A 27,142-nucleotide genomic window follows, 5' to 3' on the forward strand; every position below is an offset into this window, starting at 1 on the left:
TTTAAAAGATATATAAAGCATCTTCTCAGACCACAATGGTATGAAGTTAGAAATCAGTAACCGAGGGAAGACTGGAAAATTTGCAGATTTGTGTAAACAACACACTCTTAAACAATAAATGGATTAAAAAATCACAAGGGAAATTAGAAAATACTTAGAGATGAATGAAAATGAAAACAACATACAGTCTTATGGAATGCAGCAAAAAAGTACTAAGTGGGAAATTTATAACTATAAATGTTTACATTAAAAAACAAAGATGTCAAACAACTTTACTACTTATGGAACTACAAAGAGAAGAACAAAGTAAACGCAAAGCCAGCAGAAGAAGGAAGTTGGTTCTTTGAAAAAATCAACAAAATCGACGGATTTAGGATTGCTGTGTCTTCTTGGTGATTTACCCATATGTAATTGTATAATGTCTGTCACTAGTAATTTTCTTTGGTCTGAAGTCTATTTTATGGTATTTAACTATGAAGCATATATGAAATATATTGTACTTTGAAGTGTACATGAAGTGTACTTTATGGTTTTTTTGTTTTTTTTTTTTTTTTTGAGACAGAGTCTCGCTCTGTCGCCCAGGCTGGAGTACAGTGGCCGGATCTAAGCTCACTGCAAGCTCCGCCTCCCGGGTTTACGCCATTCTCCTGCCTCAGCCTCCCGAGTAGCTGGGACTACAGGCGCCCGCCACCTTGCCCAGCTAGTTTTTTTTTTTTTTCTGTTTTTTAGTAGAAACGGGGTTTCACCGGGTTAGCCAGGATGGTCTCGATCTCCTGACCTCGTGATCCGCCCGTCTCGGCCTCCCAAAGTGCTGGGATTACAGGCTTGAGCCACCGCGCCCGGCCCTTTTATGATATGTTAATACAGCCACTTCTCTTAACTTACTTCATCTTACATTAATATAGCCACTCTTTTCTTGTGATTAATTTTTGCATACTATGTCTTGTCATCTTTTTACTTTCAACCCACTTACTATATTTGAAGTGGGTTTTGTGGAAATTGAAAATAGTTGGGTCATTTTTAAAATACATTCTTCCAGTCTCTTTTAATTGGCATATGTAGACCATTTACATGTAATATAATTATTGATATATCAAGACTTAAGTCTAGCATTCATGTGTTTTCTGGTATCTCCTTTTTTTGTTTCTATTTTCTTTTTCTGCATTTCTGTGAGTAACTTGAACTTTTTTTAGAATTCCATTTTGATTTATCTATATTGTGTTTTAGTATCCCATTGTGTAGCTTTTTTATTAGTTGCTTAGGTGTTACATTATAATGTACTACAATCTACTGGTATGATCATTTTACCAGTTTAAATAAAGTGTAGAGACCTTACTTCCCTTTGCATGCCTTTACTTACTCTTTCCCATTTGTAACATAATTGTTTTAAATGTTTCCTCTATGTACATTAGTAACCACATAGACAGTGTTATAATTCTTGCTTCAACCATCAAATATAATTCAGAAAACTCAAGAGAAAGAAGGTCTATTGTATATACTCCTATTTTTGCATCTCTCATTGCTTTTTTTTTATTCTTAATATTCTAAGGTTCCTTCTTTTATTATTTTTCTTCTGCATAGAGAACTTTCTTTAGCCATTCCTTTAGAGTAGACCTGCTTATGACAGATTCCCTTTGTTTTTCTTTATCTTAGAATACTTGATTTCCCCTTAGTTTCTGAAGGATATTTTCATGGGATATAGAATTTTGGGTTAACAGTTCTTTTCTTTTAGTACTTGAAAAATGTGCCACTTCTTTCTGGCCTCTGGTTTTTGATAAATCTGCTGTCTTTGAATTTTCTTCCTGTACGTATTGCATTATTTCTCTCTGGCTGCTTTCAATATTTGTTTCTTTGTCTTTAATTTTCAGAAGTTTGATTATGATGTGTTTTGGAGTAGATTTATTTGAGTTAATCTTGATTGGTGTTTGCTTAGCTTCTTGCATCTGTATGTTTATGTTGTTGCCAAATTTGAGAGAATTCCAGCAATTATTTTTTTGAATAGTTTTTCAACTCTACTCTTTTTATCCTTGCCTTAGGAGACTCTGATGACATGTATGTCAGATCTTTTGTTATAGTTCCACGTGTCCCTAAGCTCTATTCATTTTTTTTTTCCAGTCTGTTTTATCTCTGCTGTTCATTCAGATTAGGCACATTCAGTTGTTTGGTCTTCAAGTTCACTGATTCCTCTGTCTCCTCCATTCATCTGGTAAGCCCATCTACTGAGCTTTTATTTGTGTTACTTTATTTATTAGTTCTGAAATGTTCATTTGGTGGTTCTTTATAACTTTCTTTGCTGGGACTTTCTATTTTCTAATTTGATTCAAGTGTGTTCATAATTGCTTGTTGAAGCATTTTTATGCTGTCTGCATAAAATCCTTGTCAGATAGTTTTGACATTTGGGTCATGATGGTGTTGGTGTACGTCAATAATCTTTTCTCATTCAGTTTGAAATCTTCCTGGTTTTAGGTATGGCTAATGATTTTCTATCGAAACCAAGATATTTGGGGATTCTTTTAAGACTGAATTTTATTTAAACCTTATATTTTAGCAGGCCTCCTCTGATACTGCTATGGCAGGTGAAAGGGGCCACTCTCTCTTTACTTCCAGGTGGATATGGAAGTCCAGGATCTCCACATGTTCATCACTTATACTTGGGGGAAGAGAGGGTCTCCTTGTTACTGCTGGGCAAGGATAGAAGTACAAGCTCCCCACTAGCCTTCCACCAGCATCACCCTGACTGTGAGTGGAAAAGCCACTTGTTACTGTGCCTGTGGGTACAGCTGCCCAAGCTATAATTGTTCTATTTTTCTGGAAGAAAAATAACATTAATTTTATCTGCAGCATCCTTGAAAATGTTAGGATCAACAGGACAGAATCATCTGAAAGATGCTTTTGTGATGCCAGTTCTCTAGGTTTCCTGAATAATATAAAGGCTATTAGATACAGACATGGATCCCCACAGGGACTCCACTGACATGATGGAGAGCACTGAGCTGTGTGGAATTCCTGCCTCTCCATTCCACCTCCTCTGACACTGTCTTATCAGGGAGAGGGAGGTGTACTGCATTCCTGCTAGTTAGGGGTAGAAGTCCACACTTCTGTGGGCTCCACTGATACCACCAAGAGGGGGATGGGTTGTTCACTAATGCCCAATAGAGCTAGAAGTCCTAGCTTTTCCCTCAGCTTCTTGTGACACCACCCTGGGAACGCGGTTGCAGTGCCTTATTATTGCCCCTTAAGGGTATAAGTCTAGGCTCTTTGCTAAGCCTTTGCTGGTGGAACTGCAGTTTTTTTCTGTGGTATTGACTGAAGTAGAATGGTTATTGGCTAAAAGTTTTCTGTCTTGGCTAGGTTAACCTTTCCTGGTACTTTATCTAGATAGAGCAGTTTAAGTCTTTCTTTTCTTATTTTTTCCCCTCCCTCCCTCCCTCCCTTCCTTTTCTGTTTTCCTTTCTTTCTCTCCTCTCTCTTCTTTCTTTTTCTTTCCTCTGTACTCATTGGCATTTCTGGGTTACTGGCTTTGTTAGCTCCAATTCTGGGACTTACTGGGCATTTAAAAAGTCAACAGGACTTACCATTGTCATTCCTTAGGTCCTCACGTCCCTAACCTGCCTTCTCTTCTTCACCGTTTAGAGTCTTATGTTTCATACATATATACATTCCAGAGTTTTTAGTTGCATTTAGAGAGAATCGGGAAAAGTACATTTACTCCATCTTCCCAGAAGTAGAAGATCACCATGTGTAGTTTCAAAAATCCCTCACCTCTGGTGAAATTCTGATCAGTGCTTCCCCAACCCTTCTCTTAAAAATCACTGGACTATCAAAATGATTTTCTATGAGTTTTCTAAGTTTAGAGTTTTATTTCTTGTCTGTGTCACATATGAAATATTTCAGGTCATGGCATATTTCTACTCCTCATTGTTTATGGAATTTGCAGGCAGCAAAATGGCTCATTTTGGGCACTGCTGTCACTGTTTGCATCCGTGGAATTGATGATTGATATTTCCTCTTCCTCTGGATCCATGCCTGTGTCTAACAAATAGCCCTTATATTATTCAGGGAACCTAGAGAACTGGCATCACAAAAACATCTTCCAGATGATTCTGTCGTGTTGATTCTGAAATTTTCAAGGATGTTGTAGATAAGATTAATGTTCTTTCTTTCCAAAAAAAAAAAAAGGGAACATTTGTAGTTTGGGCAGCTTTATGGCATGTGCCCAACTAGGCTAATAACAAATTGCAACTCAAACCAATTAATCTCATCTGTAGTTTAATGGAGGGTTTTCTCTTCCCAACTGTCTAGTTAGAAAAGCTGTTTGTATTGTTAGTATGCCTTGATAAAATTCTTGTAAGCTGGCAAAGAGCAATTACCAAGAAATTAAGAGAATTGTTGCCTCTTGTCTGATTATGGATTATTTGTAGAATCTTGTGTAGTTTGTAACAGGGGACAGCTTTCAGGTTACCATAAAAATGATAGTGCTCAAAAAATATTGGCCAAGAAAATAGAAAACAAAGGGGAGCTTACTGATCAAGCTGTTTTCGGTTAAAAAAGAGTGTGAGATGTCTTTAAAACTGCAAAGACCATGATTTCCTTGCCATCAACACTCATTCTCTAAGTTGGCTTCAAGAGCACTTAATTAGAACATGAACATGAACCTGTCAGATGACTTAAGAATTTAACTTTTAGCCCTAGATTTGAAAAACAAGACCCTTAAGAATAAAATGCATGCCCTATAAAAAGTGTCTAGCATTTGTCATTTCCAATTTTCATTAAATGCTCATTTTCAGCTTCAAGTTAGTCTTAAGATAAAGGAACATATTGCATAAAAATGAGTTCTTAGACAAACATTAGGCTCAAGATTAATTAATTACCCTGACATTAACACCTGTTCCCTCAATTCTGCAAACAAGAGAACAGGAAAGATAAAGGAGGTTAGAGACAGAACCTTGGCAAAGATGGAATTTGACAGATGGTTGAAGGAAAAGGAATTTAGGAGAAGAGGCTGAGAGGAAGCAGTCAGTGAGGCTGAGGAAGCCTGGGCAGTAAGAGTCATGAGGAATCACAGTTCAGGAAGGAGGAAGACGTGGCTATGTGGTCTAGCAGAGAGCTGCTGACTGGGCCTATAGATGACAAGAAATCATTTGTAGTGGTACAAGTACTAGGTCACTTATGCTTGGATTCTAATTTTGCCTCTGAGTGTCTGTGTGACCTTAAACAAGTTACTTTGCATCTCAATTCTCTGATCAGTAAAATGGCGACTTACTCATTCAACAACATTTATTAAGCATCCTTTGTATCAGGCACTCTCCTAAGTACTTGGAATACATCAGTGGGGAGAAAAAGACAAAACCCTTTCTTTCACAGGGAGACCTTAGCATTTACAGTTTCAGGAGGGGATGAAGACAGACAATAAACATAATAAATAAGAAAATAATATAGTGTATCAGCAGGCTATAAGTGGTATGGAAAGAAAAAAAGGTACAGTAGGGTAAGGGGAGAGAGCAGGAGGGCTAGGGATAAATTGCAATTTGAAATTCAGAGGTCAAGCCCACTTTTGGTAATAACTACCTCCTGGGATTGTAATGAGAAGGACGTGAGAGGCCCCTCAACTGCCAACGCTGTACCCAGTACTTTGTCAGCCCCTGGTAAGCATTAGCTGTTACTGTTACTGTTGTCATTCCTAAAAGAATATTCACCATGCGGTTCCTTTATCTAGGAGTACTCCAGTTCACTCATGTTGCTTGGTTACTGGCACCTCCTTAGAGTATACGTGTTTAAGCCAGTCCAGTCATAGCTGGGTTGCACTTACCATGGTGCCATGTTACTGCTTGACGCCCCTCTGAATCCAGAGACCTGGGTACTAGTTTTGCTTCTGCCACCCCGGAGCTGGGCAGCTTTGGGTGAGTTTTCTTGTGTATAAAGCAGCGCTCACCATCCCTGCCTCTCAGACCACTGCGGGAATGGTCTGAGAGGCAGGCATGGTGAGCGCTGCTTTATATATGAGAATGTATAAAGATGAGAGGATGGGCTGGGCACAGTGGTGCATGCCTGTGATCCCAGCACTTTGGGAGGCTGAGGCAGGCAGATCACTTGAGGTCAGGAGTTTGAGACCAGCCTGGCCAACATGGAGAAACCCTGTCTCTACTAAATACCAAAAAAAAAAAAAAAAATTTAGCCGGGCATGGTTGTGGGCTCTTGTAATCCCAGCTACTCAGGAGGCTAAGACACGAGAATCACTTGAACGTGGGAGGGGGAGGTTGCAGTAAGCTGAGATCGCACCACTGCACTCCAGCCTGGGTGACAGAGTGAGGCACTGTCTCAAAAAACAAAAACAGAAACAAAAAAAATAGAACGATGAGAAGATGGAGGAAAGAGCAATTTGGGAAGCCTAGAGCTGGATCCCAACATGTCCTATCATTTGTAAATTGCTGAGGGATTTGTTAGATACAGGAAGGGCTAATTCAGACTCAAAGTCAGGGCTGTACTGAGTGTCTGAGCTTCATTCTCTGTCCCTCTCCTGCATGAGGACCATTTAGGAGCATCTAAGTGAGAAACTAGCCCTGTTCCCCACTTCCTCCTCCATTGAAGCCCTGTTGGGAGTTGTGGGAGGGGAAGGCCATTCTCATTAGGTTTTCCACAGCTTCCTCTTCAAGAATCATTTCTCTTCTAGCAAGAGAAATGAGCTGTCAGAAACTTTGGCTTTTTTTTTTTTTTTGGTGACGGAGTCTCACTCTGTTACCCAGGCTGGGGTGCAGTGGTGTGATCTTGGCTCACTGCAACCTCTGCCTCCTGGGTTCAAGCAACTCCCTGCCTCAGCCTCCTGGTAGCTGGGATTACAAGCGCCTGCCACCATGCCCGGCTAATTTTTGTTTTAGTAGAGACAGGGTTTCACCGTGTTGGCCAGGCTGATCTCGAACTCCTGACTTCATGATCCACCAGCCTCAGCCTCCCGAAGTGCTGGGATTACAGGTGTGAGCCACCACCCCCAGCCAACTGGCATTTTTATTTTTTATTTATTTATTTATTTATTTAAATTATACTTTATGTTCTAGGGTACATGTGCACAACGTGCAGGTTTGTTTCATACGTATACATGTGCCATGTTGGTGTGCTGCACCCATTAACTTGTCATTTACATTAGGTATATCTCTTAATACTATCCCTCCCAGCTCCCCGCTCCCCAAAATAGGCCCTGGTGTGTGATGTTCCCCTTCCTGTGTCCAAGTGATCTCATTGTTCATTCCCACCTGTGAGTGAGAACATGCGGTGTTTGGTTTTCTGTTCTTGTGATAGTTTGCTGAGAATGATGGTTTCCAGCTGCATCCATGTCCCTACAAAGGACATGAACTCATCCTTTTTTATGGCTGCATAGTATTCCATGGTGTATATGTGCCACATTTTCTTAATCCATTCTGTCATTGATGGACATTTGGGTTGGTTCCAAGTCTTTGCTATTGTGAATAGTGCCACAATAAACATACGTGTGCATGTGTCTTTATAGCAGCATGATTTATAATCCTTTGGGTATATACCCAATAATGGGATGGCTGGGTCAAATGGTATTTCTAGTTCTATATCCTTGAGGAATCAGCACACTGTTTTCCATAGTGGTTGAACTAGTTTACAGTCTCACCAACAGTGTAAAAGTGTTCCTATTTCTCCACATCCTCTCCAGCTCCTGTTGTTTCCTGACTTTTTAATGCTTGCCATTCTAACTGGTGTGAGATGGTATCTCATTGTGGTTTTGATTTGCATTTCTCTGATGGCTAGTGATGATGGGCATTTTTTCATGTGTCTGTTGGCTGCATAAATGTCTTCTTTTGAGAAGTGTCTGTTCATATCCTTTGCCCACTTTTTGATGGAGTTGTTTGTTTTTTTTCTTGTACATTTTTTTGAGTTCTTTGTAGGTTCTGGATATTAGCCCTTTGTTAGATGAGTAGATTGCAAAAATTTTCTCCCATTCTGTAGGTTCCAACTGGCATTTTTAAACAGCTGGTCATTGAGCACAGCTGCCTAATGAAGTTTATGTATCTGTTGCCATGAAGGTGGGTTGAAAGTTGTTATTTTTTACTGTTTTTGTTTTTTTTAAGTTTGTTTTGTGCAAACACAGGATTGAATGTAAGGACTAAAGAGAATCTGTGTTGGGGTGGGGCTGAGGCATGCAGGGAGGATTTGAATCAAGAGCAGGCTTATGAGAGATCCCCCTTAGCACAGTCATCGGAATACCCTGATAGAAATTTCATACTAACCAAATCATGCTCTTAGCTCCTATTGAAGTCTGTTTCATTAGGTTCTGTGAAGACATAAAGGCAGGACAGGACCCTGCCTTTCACACAGTATCTGGGAAAGAGATGTATTTGGGAGGAACTTCTTTGCAGTGGTTTTCAACCCTGGCCCCATGTTAAATTTCTAGAGGTGGGGCCTAGGCATTCGTAACTTTTAAAGTTCAATTCCAAGGTGTAACCAAGTTTGAGAACCAGTGCTTAGTACAGAGGACTCAGCGGAAAGTGGCCATCAGTGTTCTGATTCTGGCAGATTTTTCTCATGAGCCTCTCTCTTCCCTCTTCCAACACAGCAGATGTACAGAGCTGTGAACTGGAACCTTGAACCATCATCAGTGAGAATCATCTGATGTAGCCTGGATTGTTATTTTCTCTTTTAAGCTGCACAATAGGAATGCCAAGGCTAGTTTCTCTGCCTTTGAGCTGTATTATGCTTTTAGAACCCCTCCCGTTTAGAATTAAAGGACCTGGGAATGCATAAAAGACAAAGCCATCACTAAACATATGTTTCCTTTTGATCTGTTGCAAATGACAAAGTGCACAATAGAAAAGATCGTTTGTTTAAAAAGCATGTGAACAGCTCTCCCGTTTCCAAGACTCATTGTTTTGAAGGCAGGAGGCTCACAGTGAGACTTGGGGAGGTGAAGTGATGCCTTGTTGCTGGAAACTGTGATGTGCAGTGGCCGCTCACCTTTCTGATGTGCTTACAGGGCCGCCGGATGATTCACTTGATAAACATGTTGCCTCAGGTTTTTTGTTTTGTTTTGTTTTGTTAAATTCCTGGTAGCTAACCTAAATATCATGAGGTTGTGATGCCAATGAAATACGTGACGGCTTTGAATGAGCTGTTCTGAAATCTAGGGCCAATCACTGCCAAAGATGCAAGTGGACCGAGAAACCAAGACTAAATCCTGCCCAAGCAACAGTGTGGGGGTGGAGGCAACCTAGCAGGCCCTCCCGGCCAGAGCTGACTGGGAGCAGCCTAGTGTGGATTTCTCCATCTGGTCATGTGTTTTGGTCTTTCCCTAATAAACACCATCTCTTTTTAGTTGAAAAGCCAGTATTTGTTAAGGAGTAGAGCACTGTTTTTTACCCCAGTTCTTTCCTCTCCCTTGTGCCTTACCCCAGTAGGCTGATGGCTCTATCAGCCCACCTCTGAGTGGTATAGTAATGAAGCCAGCCTCACTCACCCCTGCCATCACATGCTCTTTTTGTTTTTAGACAGAGTCTTGCTGCGTTGCCCAGGCTGGAGTGCAGTGGCACAATCTTGGCTCACTGCAACCTCTATCTCCAGGTTCAAGCGATTCTTCTGCCTCAGCCGTCCAAGTAGCTGGGATTACCGGCACATGCCACTATGCCTGGCTACTTTTTGTATTTCTAGTAGAGACAGGGTTTCACCATGTTGATAGGCTGGTCTCTAACTTCTGACCTTAGGCAATCCGCCCCCCTTGGCCTCCCAAAGTGCTGGGATTACAGGCGTGAGCCGTCGCACCCGGCCCATCACACGCTCTGAGTAAAGCCAAGGGATACAGTACTTGTTGATTTTTCTTGCAAGCCCAGCCTAATGCTTTGCACACATTGTTGCCTTTTAACCTCACAGCAACCCTCTTAGATGTGTTTCATTGCTTCTGTTTTCTAAGAGGGAAATGTGGCGTGACCACAAACTAGTGATGCGAGGACTTAGACCCAAGTCAGATGACTTCAGGGTCTTTCCTGAGATCACGCTCTCCCAGGCTCTTTTCCTAGAGCAAGGAGTGTGAGCCTGAGGAGACTTCAGTGGGGAACATGGAAGGTGGCCAAGTGCTGTGATTCTTCCTTTACAGACCAAGTGTTATTTTATAGCAGGAATAGTATAGGCCTCCGTGGCTCAACCTTCTTGGACTTTATCATTGATGAATCGCTATGTCTCAGGAGCTGCTGGCCAGACTGGCTTAGTTGTTAATTTGTGCAGTCATTGAGGTATGGGCGGCAGGTCTCAAAAGATGGTATTTTGAGCCTCACTTGTGTTCTCAGAGAACTCAGGTTGTGTGTTGGGCTCTGTGGTTGCTCGTGAATGTGCAAAATATTTTTAATGCCAAAAACCAGGTATTATAGAATGTAGAAATGCAGCTTAGAGGAACAATTCTAGTTGGAATCCCAGACTCGTAAATTTGGTCTCTTGGCAGCTAGATTGCACTTTCTAGAGCTCAGGAAGATATAAAAGTTGACACTTTTATGTAGATTTATGTGGAGTGTGGCTGAATTGCCAGTGCTTTTGTAGCTATAACTTTGAATTGCCTGACTTTTGTATTAAAAACAATGGTGCATTAACGTAGGCGTTGGCTTATTGGAAAAACGGCCGAAGGAAACGCCTTTAACTTGTTATTTGACTTCTTTGGTGGTCTCCCTAAGGACTCTTACCAGTTGGTGCTATCCCACAGCTTGTGGGCAGATGTGAGCAACAGGAAGCCCTACCCCACAGACTCTGGGTTCCCCCTTGGAGTTGCAGGCAGGGTTCCATCTGGAATTTGGGTGCTGTGGGGCAGATTCTCATGGATGATCTTTAAACATTTATTTGTTCAACAACTATTTTATGGGAAGGGATAAACTCATGTATCAAGAAAAACTGTATGCATCTCTAACTTCAAAATAGGGAATTTATTACACAAATTTATTATGTAGATTTTCCAAGTCAGACAACTACTTGGAGGCATATTAAATGATTTAAAATTTAGATAGTAAAATCAACCACTTATTACCAGTGAATAGCATTATGCATGCATAATAGAGTTTCAGAATTTTATCTGCCTGCAACCCCAGACTTGACATGTCCCTTCCTCTGGTTGGTCTCCGAGTTGGTAGAAGGCTTGGTGGTCGCATCATGCAGCATTCCTGTGTGCACTGCAAGTCATGCTCAGCAGAGATGGGGCTACCCCCGATGGAGAAGGGAAACTCACTTAACCGCCCCCATGTTTCCACTTTTGCCCATTGATGCTTAACAAGTTATCAGTATGTATAGAATGGCCACCAGAGAGCTGTTTGATTGATGCTTCTTTAATCAGTCTGTGATTATAACTCAGACTGAAGAAATCTGAATTCGTGGATCAGGGTTCCTCCACCTTGGTGCTGTTGATTGATATTTGGGACGGGGTGATTATTTTGTTCTGGGGACTGTCTTGTTCACTACAGGTTTTTAAAGCAGCATCCCTGGCCTCTATCCACTAGATGCCAGTAGCACACACACAACATACACACCTGAGTTGTGACAAACAAAAATGTCTCCAGTCAGTGCCAGATGGTCTCTGGGTAATAAAATTTTCCCAGTTGAGCTCTCTTGCTTTACAGAAGGGAAGAAAGGACTATTAACATCACCTCTGTGGGTACTGAGACCCCAAGAAGACCCTTGTCTACAGAACTGGGTTTTGAATAGGCACTTCCCAGTGAAAATATGAAAATAGACTCTTGATTTCTAGCCAGTTGATTAAAATAAAAGCTTTTCAGCAGTTTAATTTCAGAAAGATGGCTTTGATTATTTTGATTGAGATAAAGCATTAGAAGACTCAAAATAGCTGTTTTTGTTTTGCTTTGTTTTAATGAGCAAATCAGGGAAGGTTCCAGAGGGCTCTATGACTTTCAGGAGATGTATTTCTAAGTGATGTCTGTTCCCAACCGTATTTATAATCCGTGTGAGACTGAGCTCCTGGTGAGCCTTGCGAGTGTCTGTTCTGGCATTTCTTCATGGAGTGGACATTACTGAGGGTCAGTCGGTGGCTGGGCCCTGTGTGCAGCAGATGGGAATAAAAGGGACAGGAGCACAGTGTCTTCCTCAGGGCACACCCAGCCTCCTCTGGGCAGGTGAGTCACGCACTTCAGTACGATGGAACTTTTGAGTGCTGTGTATATGCCTGGAAATGAAACCGCCAGTGATTGGAATAATGGTCCTGGAGCAGTGGTTTTCAAGCTGTACTCTTTTAGCAGTTAAGGTTGCTTTTTCTTCAAATGACATGTGCAGAAATGTAACATAAATAAATAGATCAGACCCATATTGGAAGCCAGGGTGAAAGCAGGGGCCTGTAATTCCCCACCCCTCCCTTTACCTCGGAGCTGACACTTCCAAAGAGAATGCCCTTTTGTTACAGGTTTGACTGAAAGTAGGCTAACGCTTGGTTGGATGAAGATCATTGTTTTTCCTGACTAGATCATCCTCTTTTTTCTACTTTAGGTAAAAGCGATTTTCAGAACCATCAACCTAAATGAAGATAACAATGCTGTTTTATGGCTGTGTAATTTTTGCTGTCACTCTGTGGAAGCAGATTCACGGGCTTAGAGAAAAAAACACATACTTGTATATTTTATATATGTGTGTATATATAAAATATGTTGTATATATATTACATATATAATATATAATGTGTTACATATTTACTAAAAGAATTTTGATATGAACAACTCAAATAATAGAAAAATAGAGAAAATAAAATATTGAACCTCTATCCCTTAGATTTAACAATTCTCATTATTTTCTCAAAATTATTTCACACACTTCTCTAAACCTCTAGTGGGTAAAGATTTTTTAAAAATAAAAAGATATATCCACAATGACCAAGTCTTGGGAATATTTTTTCTATACTACCTCCACCCCTTACCCACATCCCCTATCCCAGTTCATCTTGGGGACCACAATGTAATAATTTGAATTTTGTTGTGAAACCTACATGAAGGAATCAAACTTGATTCAATGTGCAATAGTTCGTATCTCTACTTTATTCTTCCTTCAACAACAATTTTGGGTGCCTCAATGTGCCGGGACCTGAGCATACAACAATGAGCCAATGAAATAGACCAAATGTAGCTCCTGCCCTGGGTTTCGTTAACAATGGAAGTTTTTAAGTTGCTTGTCTAGAAAACTGAGGAGAACAAGTTCTGTGCCATGCTAGCTGGAGGGGTAGCTGGGGAGGAAAAGGTGATGGATAAGGATGAATTTGGAGGTTTGGGGAAGCAAGCCCATTGGCAGAGTGCCGGTTAGGTTCTTGAGTTGATGAAGATCTTTGTGCATGACGCCCCTGTAGACATCTGTGAAGCTGGAAGCCAGAGCAGGCTGCATCGTATGTGTGCCTCAGAAATTATGGCTCTTGTGTTGTGGAAGCTGGCCTAGGCAGACAGCTACAATGTGGGCAAAGCCTCTGACTGGCTGGTGGTTCACTAGTTGCCTTGAAGTGGGAAGGTAGAGCCAATAGTCAGAGTTGAGTTATTTTCCCTTTAAAAGAATTGTTTTCTAATAGTTATTACTCTGCTACTTTTATAAAACAGCACAAAGAAGGACTCAGGAATCTTACATAAGAAAAACAGCCCACTGGGAGCACAGATGTTTACCTGACACCTTGCTTAGTTCCTACCACATGCCCAAAGTCCGCGTTTGAAGCTGTCTCATTTATTCACCTTAAGGAAGACTGAGTTGTTTGCACTTTTGGTAAAAGTATGCCTTCTATCAAAAGTTTATTACAAGGCATGGTGGCACACACCTGTAGTCTCCGCTACTGGGGAGGCTGAGGAGGGAGGGTCGTTTGAGCCCAGGATTTTGAGACTACAGTGAGGCATGATCACACCACTGCACTTCAGCCTTGGCGACAGAGCAAGACTTCTGTCTCTTAAAAATAAAGTCTGTTACAAACGGAATCATCTGAAACATTTAAAGAGCACTAGAAAAGAAACGTGACAGTGTAGAGGTTTTGTGTTTATTTGACTTTATCAACCATAAATTGTGTTTTTCAGAATTCTATAACAAATGTGTTTTTAGGACAGAAAGTAAATTTGGGGAACCTTTGATTTAGACTTGGAAATATAAACCAAGTGGTTTCTTACTAAGTTTAATGTTTTTAATTGTTCTTCCTAAGTAGACAATGGCCCGATTCACATAATGGAATAAGTGGAATAGACGGAGTCTAAAGGAGCCACAAAGCCCCAGTTATGTGTGGAAACACAAGATATATTTTCAAATGAGGATCATACTGAGGCAGGCAAATATTCCTCTTGAATTTTGTGATTGCTTTCAAAATGAACTACGTTTGTGAATAAGCATCAGGGCCCCCGTGTATGTTTGTGTGACAAAAATATTAATACCCAATTTTGTACAACGTAATTCACTTGTTAGTGCCATAGATGAGTGGGCAGGAGGTGTGCAAAAGACTTGACATTGAGTTTCTCATTGAACATGCCCTCAGAAAGGTGTAGGTGGCATTTCAATAACATATCTTTCCAGAATAAATTGCAGCTCTCCTTACTTTACAATTGGTGAAAATATTTTGAGCTGATAAATATTTTTGTGATTTCATTACTTTTCAAAATTCAGTTGCAAGACTGATGCATGCATGGCAGCGGGGATGTTTATAATGGCCTGTACATTATTTTTCTTCTTTGTTGGCAGGAAATAACTACGTGCTTGCCAGATTACTACAAGTGGACTCAGTATCTCTTTGTTAAACTGTATGAGGCTGGGCTGGCCTATCAAAAGGAGGTAAGTTAAAATTAGCTGCACTTTTAAAATTTAGTGAATATCTTTAGGACACGTCATTGTTAAATAAGAAGCAAGTAAACCCTGTTTGCACAGTAGCAGTTAAATGAACGCTACCTCAAGTTCATAAATTCAGTCACAGCAGACCCAGAAAGTGACTACTTCCTAGTTCAGTTTAGTGTCATCAAGACAGGGTCTGGGCTTCTTTCACCCTTGAATTCTTACCACATAACCTGCTCTCTGGTTCCTGTAATGAGATCAAGGAGGGGGTGTAAGAAGAAAGAATACAGCTTCTCAAATCCTAGCTTAGCTCCCTCTCCCAGCTGTGTAACCAGCTGGGTAACTTAACCTCTAGGAAACATGGTTTTGTATCTGCTGAATGGGAGTGGGCACATTTTCCTTGTGGGGTACTATGGTTTGGATGTCCCCTCCAAAACTCATGTTGAAATTTAATTGCCATCGTGATGGGTTTAAGAAGAGGAACCTTTAAGAAGTCAGTGGGTCATGAGAGCCCTGTCCTAATAAATGGATTAGTGTTATTATTGTGGGAATGAGCTCCCAATAAAAGGATGAGTTCAGCCAAATTCTCTGTGTGTGTGTGTGTCATACACTTACTTGCTGTTCTACTTACTGCCATGGGATAATGCAGCACAGAGGCCCTTGCAGATGTTGGCACCATGCTCTTGGACTTCCTGACCTCCAGAATCAGCCAAATAAACTTCTATTAATAAATTATCCAGTCTGTGTTATTCTGTTACAGTAGCAGAAAATGGATGAAGACACAGGGTTCTTGGAAAGATTAAAGGTAATAGTTAAAGAACAGCGATCACAGTGGTCTCCTGAGAAATGGAAGTGTTTGTTATGGTGGGAGCTCAATAATGGTAGATAAGACTTGGAATGGTAGGAGATGAGCCAAGGGCATCATAGTGTGACATAGAACTGTCCAGGATGATAGCCACTAGCCACATGTGAATTTAAGTTTAAAATAATTAAAATTAAATAGTGTTTAAAAAGTCAGAGCTGGGCACAGTGGCTCACATCTGTAATCCCAGAACTTTGGGAGATTCACACAGGAGGATTGCTGGAGGCCAGGAGTTCAAGACCAGCCTGGGCAACACAGTGAGACCCTGTCTCTACAAAAAGTAGGAAAAAATTAGTCCCAGTTACTCAAGTATCAAGACGGTGAGACAAGAGGATCCTTTGAGCCCATCAGCCTACTGGAGTAAGGCAAAAGGGAGAGGAAAGAACTGAGGTAAAAAATAGTGTTCTATTCTTTAACAAATATTGGCTTTTTGACTAAAAAGAGATGGTGTTTATGAGGGAAAGACCAAAACACATGACCAGATGGAGAAATCCACACTAGGCTGCTCCCAGTCAGCTCTGGCTGGGAGGGCCTGCTAGGTTGCCTCCACCCCCACACTGCTGCTTGGGCAGGATTTAGTCTTGGTTTTTTTCCAGGTAGCTCTCTGTCTTAGTTGGTTTGTGCTGCTACAATAGAATACTTGAGACTGGGTAATTTATAAACAACAGAAATGTATTTCCTCATAGTTCTGGAGGCTGGGAAGTCCAATATCAAGGTGCCGGCCTCTGGCAAAGGCCTTCTTGCTGCATCATCCTACAGTAGAAGGTGAGAGGGCAAGAGAGAGTGAGAGTGAGGGAGGGAGCAAGGGGGAGCCGAACTCACTGGTTTTTTTTGTTTTTTTGTTTTTGTGGTTTTTTTTTTATTTGAGACAGAGTCTTGCTGTTGTTGCCCAGGCTGGAGTGCAATGGTGTGATCTCGGCTTACTGTAACCTCTGCCTCCCAGGTTCAAGCAATTCTCCTGCCGCAGCCTCCTGAGTAGCTGGGATTACAGGCATGCACCACCACGCCCAGCTAATTTTTGTATTTTTAGTAGAGACGGGGTTTCTCCATGTTGGTCAGACTAGTCTCGAACTCCCAACCTCAGGTGATCTGCCCGCCTCGGCCTCCCAAAGTGCTGAGATTACAGGCGTGAGCCGCCATGCCCAGCTGAACTCACTTTTATAACAAGCCCACTCTTGATAACTAACCTACACTCGTGATAGCAACATCAATTTATTCATGAGAGCAGAGGCCTTATGACCTAATCACCTCTGAAATGTCCCACCTCTTAACACTGTTGCATTAGGGATTAAGTTTCCAACACATGAACTTTGGGGAACACATTCAGACCACAGCAATCTCCTTTTATTGGATAGCTATTTTCAAATTGGCCTTGAAACAGAAAACATTGCTATTAGCCTTCTATTTCTGTGGTTTATTTCAAAATACAAATTTTTGGAATAAACTTTATAAAGTTAACCGACTTTAGAAATATACTTTGTAAAGCATATTTAACCAAAATAACTCAGGTAAATGAGCATTTAGGAATGGTATTTGAGCAGAGCATTACTAAACATAGCTGGAGTGTTTAAGTCTTTTGTTCTTAACAAGCACTGTCCACCAAATGTTCAGTTCTGTTGCAAAAAGAATCTGCTGTTGCTTTCACAAAACAAAGTATTTTCAGCTGCAAATATGAACATAAAGACCTCTACTTGGTAGAACATTAATTTCACCTTTTGAAAAACATTTTCTTAAAACTCTTTTTTAAAAAGTTCTATTCCGTCGATGTAGTTTTAGAGGGTTTTGTTGTTGTGGGTTTTTTTTTTTTTTATTAATACATCATAGTTGTACATATTTTACATGTGATATTTGATACATGTATACAATGTGTCATGATCAAATCAGGGTAATTGGGATATCCATCACCTCAAACATTTATCTTTTCTTTGTGTTGGAAATAATTAGATTTCTTCTAAATATTTTGAAACATACAATAAATTATTTTTAACTATAATTTCCCTACTATATTATCAAATGCTAGAACTTATTCCTTTTATCTAACCGTGTTTTTGTACCCATTAACCACTGTCTTTTTATCCCCCCTCTCTCCCCTTCCTTTCCTAGTCCCTGGCCGCCACTATTCTACACTCTACCTCCATGAGATCCACTTTTTTAAGCTCTCACATATAAGTGAGAACATTTGATATTTGTCTTTCTGTGCCTGACTTATGTCACATGGTAACCTCCAGTTCCATTCATGTTAATGTAAATGAGAGGATTTTATTCTTTTTTATGGATGAATAATATTCCATAGTGTGTATATACCACATTTTTAAAATCCATTAATCCACTGATGGACACTTGGGTTGATTGGATATCTTGTCTATTGTGAATAGTGCCACAATAAGCACAGGAGTGCAGGTATCTCTTCGATAATACTGATTTCAGTTCCTTTGGATATATACCCAGCAGTGGGATTGCTGAATCATATGTTAGTTTTATTTTTAATTTTACGAGGAACCTCCTTACTGTTTTTCATACAGTGTATGAGGGTTCCCCTTTCTCCATATCCTCACCAACATCCATTACTCCGTCTTTTAATAGAAGCCATTTTAACTGAGTGAAATTATGTTTCATTGTGGTTTTGATTTGCACTTCCCTGATGATTAATGATGTTAAACTTTTTTTTTTTTTTCATATACTTTTTAGCCATTTGTATGTCTTCTTTTGAGAAATGTCTATACAGGTCTTTTGCCCACTTGCTAATTGGAGTGTTTGGATTTTTGTTTTTTGCTATTGAGTTGTTTGGATTCTTTATATATTCTGGTTATTAATCCCTCGTCAGATGAATAATTTGCAAATGTTTTTCCCCTTCTGTAGGCTATCTCTTCATTTTGTTTATTGTTTCCTTTGCTATGCAGAAGCTTTTTTGTTTGATGTAATCCCATTTGTCTATTTTTGCTTTTACTGCTTGTGCTTTTGTGGTCTTACCCCAAAAAAATATTCGCCCAATCCAATGTCCTGTAGCATTTCCCTAATGTTTTGTTCTAGTAGTTTCATAGTTTTTGGTCTTACATTTAAGTCTTTAATCTATTTTGAGTTTATTTTTTTATGTGGTAAAAAATGGGGATTTAGTTTCATTCCTCTGTATATGGATATCCAGTTTTCCCAGCAACATTTATTAAAGAGACTGTCTTTTCCCCAGTGTATGTTCTTAGAACCTTTGTCAAAAATGAGTTGACTGTATAAGTGCATGGATTTATATCGGAGTTCTCTGTTTCATTTCATTGGTCTATGTGTCTCCTTTTATGCCAGTACCATGCTGTTTGGGTTACTATAGTTTTTTAGTATAATTTGAAATCAGGTAGTGTGATGCTTTCAGCTTTGTTCTGTTTTTGCTCAGGATTGCTTTGGCTATTCAGGGTCTTTTGTGGTTCCATACAGATTTTAGGGTTGTTTTTCTATTTCTGTAAAGAATGTCATTGGTATTTTGATAGGGATTGCATTGAATCTGTGCATCACTTTGTGTAGTATGTGCATTTTAACAATATTAATTCTTCCAGTTCATGAACATAGTATATTTTTCCACTTTTTGTGTGTCCTTTTCAATTTCTATCATCAATGTTTTATAGTTTTCCTTAGAGATATTTCACCTAGCTTAAATTTATTCCTAGGTATTTTATTTGTAATTCTTATAAATAGGATTACTTGCTTGATTTCTTTTTCAGATTGATCATTGTTCACATATAGAAATGCTGCTGATTTCTGTGTGTTGATTTTGTATCCTGCAACTTTACTAAATTTATTTATCGAGTCTAAGTTTTTTGGTTAGAATCTTTAGGTTTTTCTAAATATAAAATCATGTTGTCTACAAACAAGAATAATTTGACTTCTTCCTTTCGAGTTTAGTTGCCCTTTATTTCTTTCTCTTGCCTCCTTGCCCTGGCTAGGACTTCCAGTACTATGTTGAATAAAAGTGTTGAAAGTGGTAATCCTTGTCTTATTCCAGATCTTAATGGAAAGGCTTTCAATTTTTTCCCATTCAGTGTGATATTAGCTATAGGCTTGTCATATATGGCCTTTATTGTGTTGAGGTATGTTTCTACTATACCTGATTTGTTGAGGTGTTTTATTTTTATTTTTATCATGAAGTATGTTGAATTTTATTGAATGCTTTTTTAGCATCTATGGAAATTATGTGTTTTGGTCCTTGGTTTTGTCATATGACATGACATTTGTTTATTTGTGTATGTTGAACCATCCTTGCATCCCTGAGATGAATCCCTGTTGATCACGGTGAATGATCTTTTTAATGTGTTGTTGAATTCTGTTTACTACTATTTTGTTGAGGATTTTTGCATCTCTATTTATTAGGGATATTGGCCTATAGCTTTCTTTTTTGTTATGTCTTTGTCTGGTTTAGATATCAGGGTAATGCTGGCTTTATAGAATGAGTCTGGAAGAATTACCTCTTTCTAGAAGAGTTTGAGAAGAATGGGTATTAGTTAGAATTCAGCAGTGAATCCATCAGGTCCTGGTCTTTTCTTTGATGGAAGACTTTATATTACTGCTGTGAACTCATTACTTGTTCTATTCAGGTTTTTGATTACTTCATGGTTCGATCTTGGTAGGTTGTGTGTGTGTCAGGAATTTATCCATTTCTTCTAGGTTTTCCCATTTGTTGATGTATAGTTGTTCATGATAGTCTCTAATGATCCTTTGTATTTCTGTGGTAAAAGTTGTAATGTTTCTTTTTCTGTCTGATTTTATTTATTTGGCTCTTTTTTTCCTAGTCTAGGTAAAAATTTGTTGATTTTGTGACTTTTCAAAAACCAAATTTTTTATTTTGTTGGTCTTTTTTTTTTTTCAGTCTCAATTTCACTTACTTCTACTCTGATCTTTATTATTTCGTTCCTTCTACTAATTTTGGGTTTGGTTTGTTCTTGCTTTTCTAGTTCCTTGTGCATTTTTTGTCTGGAGTTGCTTATCTGGAGTCCTGTTGATCTCTCTTCAAAGTTCTTTTTCCTGTATGGTACTCGTTGATTATCAGTCTTGTGCTGGTATTTAGCCTTGGATGGTGGATATAGTTATTAGAAAGAATAATGGTTTATTATGCTTGGACATTCTAGGGAATGATAGAGAGTCCCCTAATTTATGAGTCTGTCTTTAGCTGTCTACATGAATTTAATAGCAGCTAGTGATGGTGCTAATTTACCCACTAGGTAAAGCTAAGTTTGCAGTGTGGCCTTGGCTTCAGGAAGCATACTGAAAGAATTGCTACATACTGGCACCTCTTCCACTGTGCCTCCTTGTGGCTTTCGAATGTAGTGACAGTAACAAACGGTAGCTTTGTGGTCTCCCCCTGGACTTAGTCCAAATTCAGGCCCATTCTGGATGGAATGGAGCAAGATTGATTTTGAGTGCTACTTTATAAGACCTATGTGATGTTCCTTAGTTAAGCATGCTTTGTCAAGAAGGAAGCTAATAGACCTTGAAAAAAATCAGTACCCTAAAATATATATTTTACTAGCCTTCTGGAACCTGAAGCTGACAGTATATTCAGAAAAGGTATTTGATAGTATTAAAAAAAAAAAGAAAGAAAGAAAGAATAGAAAAGAAAGAAAAGAAAAGCAGAGCTTGAGGAGAGAGGTGGGGAAAACAATGGAGAGTAGACAAGGGCCTGAGGAGTGATATGCTGGCCAAGAGACAAAAGCATGCTGATGGTGGGTGTGATCTAGAAGGGACAGGCACCTGTGTGAAGGGCGAGGCAGGGAGGCAAGGCAAGGAGGATCTGAGGGAAGAGGAGAAATGGTAAAAATGAGATAAGAGGCGTGAGGGTTTGAAACAGTAGGGCTGGCTGGGGCAGCAAGCCCCACAGCTGCTGTGTCACAGATAGGAAAGCTGATAAACACAAAATTAGGAGAATACTGCCCACATAATCCCCAAGGGAGCCCAAAGTCACCTACAACTCCAAGAGTGTAATGGCAAAGAAGAGTAGAGAGAAGAGACAAAAATCCCTGCTCTGACTAATCACTGTGCAGATTTGACCCTTTTATGAACATGGCTCCTTTGTGTTTGTAATTGTGTTATGAGGTGCATTTCTAAATTGCTTCCTAAAAGCTTCCCACAAATCACTCAAGCAAAAAATATTAGTCCTAATGTTTAACCCTTTAATAAGCAGGGAAATTACCTTCTTTGGAATGTCCAATTCTGTGATATTCCCAGATAACTATTGCGAGGGAAGCGGTGGGTAAAATCTACCCAGAGCTCAATGTGTTTGCAAGTGTTTTAATGATTTCAGTGTTAATTTAAGGTTCATTTCAATACAGGCTTGACTTTATTTTACAAATAAGGCTAGTTAACTACAAAGGAACATGGAATTGGCTTCAGTAGGTGATAGATAACATAAATGCCAACCAGGGAAATGAATAGAGTCAGTGAAGTTGCCCAGAAATTATATCCTATTCATAAGGCTGTGCTTGCTTAAAAATCAGCATGTTCATCCAAGTAAATGTTCAAAATGTGGAAATCCAGGATTGCTGGATGAGGGAAGCTATTGACAGAGACAGTTGTCCAAGAGAGGAGACCTGAGCAAAGGGATTTAGGAAGCACTCCAGGGCTTGAAGGAGTTACAGGTGCTCCCTGAGCCCCAGGGCCCTGGATTTTGATGACTCCTAATTTAACCGCTCTTGGAAAGTCTGAGCCTGAATCTGCAACTCTGTGGCTGAGGTGGATTAGAGTTCTAGAAAGAAATCCTGTGGATTCTCACAGCTGATGCATCTTTTGAGACACTGTTTCTTTTGGTGTTTTTCCCCTTTCCCCCAAGTCTTTCACTAGAGGGAGAAATTGCCTTTGTGTTTTGCTTTTTTTGTTTTTGTTTTGTTTTGTCTTTCATTCGATGCCTGGGTTTTATTATGATGTGCAAACCTCTTAGGAACACACCTTCCTCATTGTATTTTGTGACCTAGAACCTGAGAGATGCCAGGCCATGTGGGAAATGTCGATAAGAAAATACAGTCCTATTTGTTCTTGCAATCTGCAGTACCAAGTGTTCACTTCTTCCAAATCCTCTGAGGTTTGCCAGGGACAAGAGACAGAGGTGGAGGGATATGGGGTGCTCTTTTTCTACTTTTTTTTAATATATTTCATACAGTTTTAATTGTGCGTGGGTTGTCTGGAGTGGGGAGATGCCTCTTGAATGAACTGTCTACATTCCTAAGCAGTACTTGGTCCTTTCTACCTGTTTTTTAAGTGGAACCCTTCCAGAACCTGTGTACACTGTGGGTAGAAATGTAAATTGCTATAGCCATTATGGAAAACAGTATGGAGGTTCCTCAGAAAATGAAAAATAGAACTACGATATGATCCAGCAATCCCACCTCTGGGAGTATATCCAAAGGAATTGAAATCAGTGTGTCGGAGGGATATCTGTACACCCATGTTAACTGCAGTACTATTCACAGTAGCCAAGATGTGGAATCAACCTAAGTGTCCATCAACGGACGAATGAATTAGGAAAATGTGGAGTATATACACAATGGAATAGTATTCAGCTTCAAAAAACAATAAAATTCTGTCATTTGGGAATGACAGGGATGAATCTAGAAGACATTATGCTAAGTGAAATAATCCAGGCACAGAAAGGCAAATACCATGTGATCTCACTTGTATGTGGAATCCTAAAAAACGGTGAATTCATAGAAGTAGAGAGTAGAATGATAGTTACCAGAGGCTGGAGGGGTAGGGGTGGAGCAAGGGAATGGGAAGTCCTGTCAGGAGTACAAAGTTTCCACTAGACACAGGAATATGTTTTGAGATCTGCACAGGAGGGTGACTCTAGTCGGTCACGTTTTGAGATCTGCACAGGAGGGTGACTCTAGTCAGTCATAATGTTTTGTGTATTTCAAGATAACTGAAAGAGTAAATTTATCACCACAAAAAATGTTTTATTAGCTTAATTATTCTACATTGTGTACATATATCAAAATATCACACTGTATTCCATAAATACAATTATGATTTTTCAATTAATAATTTTTTAAAAAGAAATAATTAAGACTGGGTATGGTGACTCATGCCTGTAATCCCAGCACTTTGGGAGACCAAGGCAGGCAGATCACCTGAGGTCAGGAGTTCGAGACCAGCCTGGCCAACAAGGTGAAACCTTGTCTTTACTAAAAATACAAAAATTAGCCGGGGGTGGTGGTGGACACCTAGAGTCCCCACTACTTGGAAGGCTGAGGCAGGAGAATCGCTTGAACCCAGGAGGTGGAGGTTGCAGTGAGCCAAGATTGTGCCACTGTACTTCTGCCTGGGTGACAGAGTGAAACCGTGTCTCAAGAAAAAGAAGAAATAATTAAGTGGTGCCCTTCTCTCCAACCCCCTAACACAGGCAGGAATAATGGATAAGGAAATGGACCTTTGGTTTATTAAAGTTTTTAGGTCTAAGGGACTTGTGTCCCATATTTTGTCTCTATGCACTTACTAAGTTAAGGCTTTTGGGAACCCTATCTTAGAAGGGAAACAAATGCATGTCTTTCCCACCCAACTCTGGACTTCACATAGTTAAATTTTTCAATGGGGGTACTGCTTCTAGTTGTAAAATTACAGCCCACAAATTACAACCCACAGATGGGTTAGCCTCCCCTCACCCCTACTTTTTATGTAACTTTTAGACATATCTCTGGATCAGTCAGGGTCCCAGCAAGAAAGAGAGAGCACACCTGAAAGGAGTCATTGAAGACAATTTGATAAAGGACTATTTGTGTGGAGTTCAGGGAAACTCAGAAGAGATGGCGATGCATTTGACCCTGGCAGCAGAAGGATGCCTTTGCCACCTCTAGGCTGCAGGGGCAACGTTAGGGAGCAGTTCGTGGAACATGGGAGAGCAGTAGCTGTAGCAGCAGGGGAGACCTGCCCAACAGAGGTGATGACCTTCAGTAGAGGCACGTGACCGCTGCCAGCGCGTGGCCAGGAAGCGGCCAGTGTGCCTGTCGTTGATCGAACCCAGCCGGAAGGCAAGAGTCCAAGGGAATGCAGGTCGCAGAGGTCAACTTCTTGGGCCACAGAACAGAGCAGGAAGAGCGTCTGGAGGGGCAAATGGGTAATAGTGAACACAATCTCTTATTAGAATTGCTTATTAAAATTTTTACAGCCAGGCATGGTGGCTCATGCTTGTAATCCCAACAGTTTGGGAGGCCAAGGTGGGTGGATCACCTAAGGTCAGGAGTTTGAGACCAGCCTGACCAACACGGTGAAATCCCATCTCTCCTAAAAATACAAAATTAGCTGGACTTGGTGGCACATGCCTGTAATCCCAGCTACTCGAGAGGCTGAGGCAGGAAAATCGCTTGAACCCAGGAGGTGGAGGTTACAGTGAGCCAAGATCGCAACCATTGCACTCCAACCTGGGCAATAAGAGCAAAACTCTGTCTCAAAGAAAAAAAAATTACAAAAAAAATGTATATGAAGTCAGGATATTTTAAGTCCCCAACACATCTCTCTGTACTCATTCCCTTCTTTGTACCAAGTGGTACCTGAATGTCATAAAGGTGTGAATGTAGATGACAGAGGTACTTATTTTAAATGAAGATAAACACTAACTAGAACTCTATGGAGAGAATGAATCTTCATAATAGTTAAGACTACATGTTTTATGTGTTCTATCAGCTGAATGAATCCATGGAGACAGAGCTCAGAAGAGCTACCATTGTGGGGGCAGGTATTGATTGGTAGAAGGCACAACAGAGTTTTCTAGGGTGCTGGAAATGTACTTTATCTTGAAATGAGTGGTGGTTACATGAGTATATAACTGTAAAAATTTATCAAGTTGTACACTGAAGATTTATTTCCCTAAAATAATCCTATTCTGTTTAAATTTTATTTATTTATTTATTTATTTATTTATTTTTTGAGACAGAATCTCGCTCTGTCGCCCAGGCTGGAGTGCAGTGGCTGGATCTCAGCTCACTGCAAGCTCCGCCTCCCAGGTTTACGCCATTCTTCTGTCTCAGCCTCCCGAGTAGCTGGGACTACAGGCGCCCGCCACCTCGCCCGGCTAGTTTTTTGTATTTTTTAGTAGAGACGGGGTTTCACTGTGTTAGCCAGGATGGTCTCGATCTCCTGACCTCGTGATCCGCCCACCTCGGCCTCCCAAAGTGCTGGGATTACAGGCTTGAGCCACTGCGCCCGGCCTTAAATTTTAAATAGGTACCATTTTTTCTTCTTTTATTCTGCTTGCTAAGATTTTCCATCCTGAAAGTTCATCCTTTCATATTAAAATACCAAAGTTGAGTTAGACGCATCCTTAAAGTCTTCTTTCCCAAGCCTGTTCTAATAAGATGGAAACACAGAGGAAATCAGTGTGTTCTTTGTACAACTTGCACGTGGTTTCTTTACCAAGCAGTACTCCACGGAGCAGAGCCATTGCGTTTGCAGGCCTTCTCCCATGTAAGAAACCTCAGGATGGTCTCATTAAATGAGTACTCACCTACGCGGTGGCTCACGCCTGTAATCTCAGCACTTTGGGAGGCCAAGACAGGTGGATCAGGCGTTTGAGACCAGCCTGGCCAACATAGTGAAACCCCATCTCTACTAAAAATACAAAAATTAGCCAGGTGTGATGGTAGGCACCTGTAATCCCAGCTACTCGGGAGGCTGAGGCAGGAGAATCACTTGAACCTAGGAGGCAGAGGTTGCAATGAGCTGAGATCATCACTGCACTCTAGCCCAGGTGACAGTATGACACTCTGTATCCAAAAAAAAAAAAGTACTCACCAGATTGTGCTATTTTGTTTCATGAATTATACAGGCCCTGGTTAACTGGGACCCAGTGGATCAAACAGTGCTCGCCAATGAGCAGGTGGACGAACATGGCTGTTCATGGCGTTCTGGAGCAAAGGTGGAACAGAAGTACCTCAGACAGTGGTTTATTAAGACAACTGCTTATGCAAAGGTGAGTGTCAGCCTGGAGGCTCCCCACTAATGCCTTACATGCTGGCAGGCAACACCAAAGGCTTCTGGGTAGGAGAGAGCCTCACTGTGGGGGGTGAGCTCTAGGAGGGGCTCAGAGCCATGGGTGTACAGACAGGAAGCAACTGAGCCTCATCACTCACTTTGCTGGTGATGGGCTGGTATCTTCAATTGTAAGTCAAGTATAGCACCTAGAGGTCATTGTAGGCCATTGTTTGCTGACCTTTCAACTCACTGCCACAGAGGTCAAAAATCATCCATAATTGTATCAGTGATAAAGCTTCAAAAAAGAGAGGTGGCCCCTAAAAAAAGAGAAAAAAGTGTCTTCAACTGTGTAGTTCTGATGAGACCTCCAGAAAGATAGAATGGAATCTCAGATAAGTAAATGGACCTTTGGTTTATTAACTTTGGTGCATGTCTTTCCCACCCAACTCTAGACTTCACATTCTTAAATTTTTCAATGGAGGTCCAGAAGAGATTATCTAAAAGAAGTGAAGAGATGGCTGGCCTCCATCAGGGAAGGCCAAGTGAAAATAAACTAAGGCAGGTGCTAAAGCT

The 27,142-nt window shown here is 40.4% G+C and overlaps 1 protein-coding gene across 2 annotated transcripts in view; it reads left to right on the forward strand.

Moving 5' to 3' along the window:
* The window catches only part of LOC105480334 (leucyl-tRNA synthetase 2, mitochondrial), a 162,386-nt gene that overhangs the window by 44,453 nt on the left and 90,791 nt on the right, over positions 1-27,142 (forward strand). For both annotated transcript variants that reach the window (XM_011739006.3, XM_011739005.3), the window contains 2 exons: positions 14,686-14,775; positions 26,424-26,567. In XM_011739006.3, the coding sequence (XP_011737308.1) occupies positions 14,686-14,775; positions 26,424-26,567 (234 nt within the window). The remainder of the gene's footprint in view (positions 1-14,685; positions 14,776-26,423; positions 26,568-27,142) is intronic.

Source organism: Macaca nemestrina, chromosome 2 (assembly GCF_043159975.1).
Source record: "Macaca nemestrina isolate mMacNem1 chromosome 2, mMacNem.hap1, whole genome shotgun sequence".
NCBI lineage: Eukaryota > Metazoa > Chordata > Mammalia > Primates > Cercopithecidae > Macaca > Macaca nemestrina.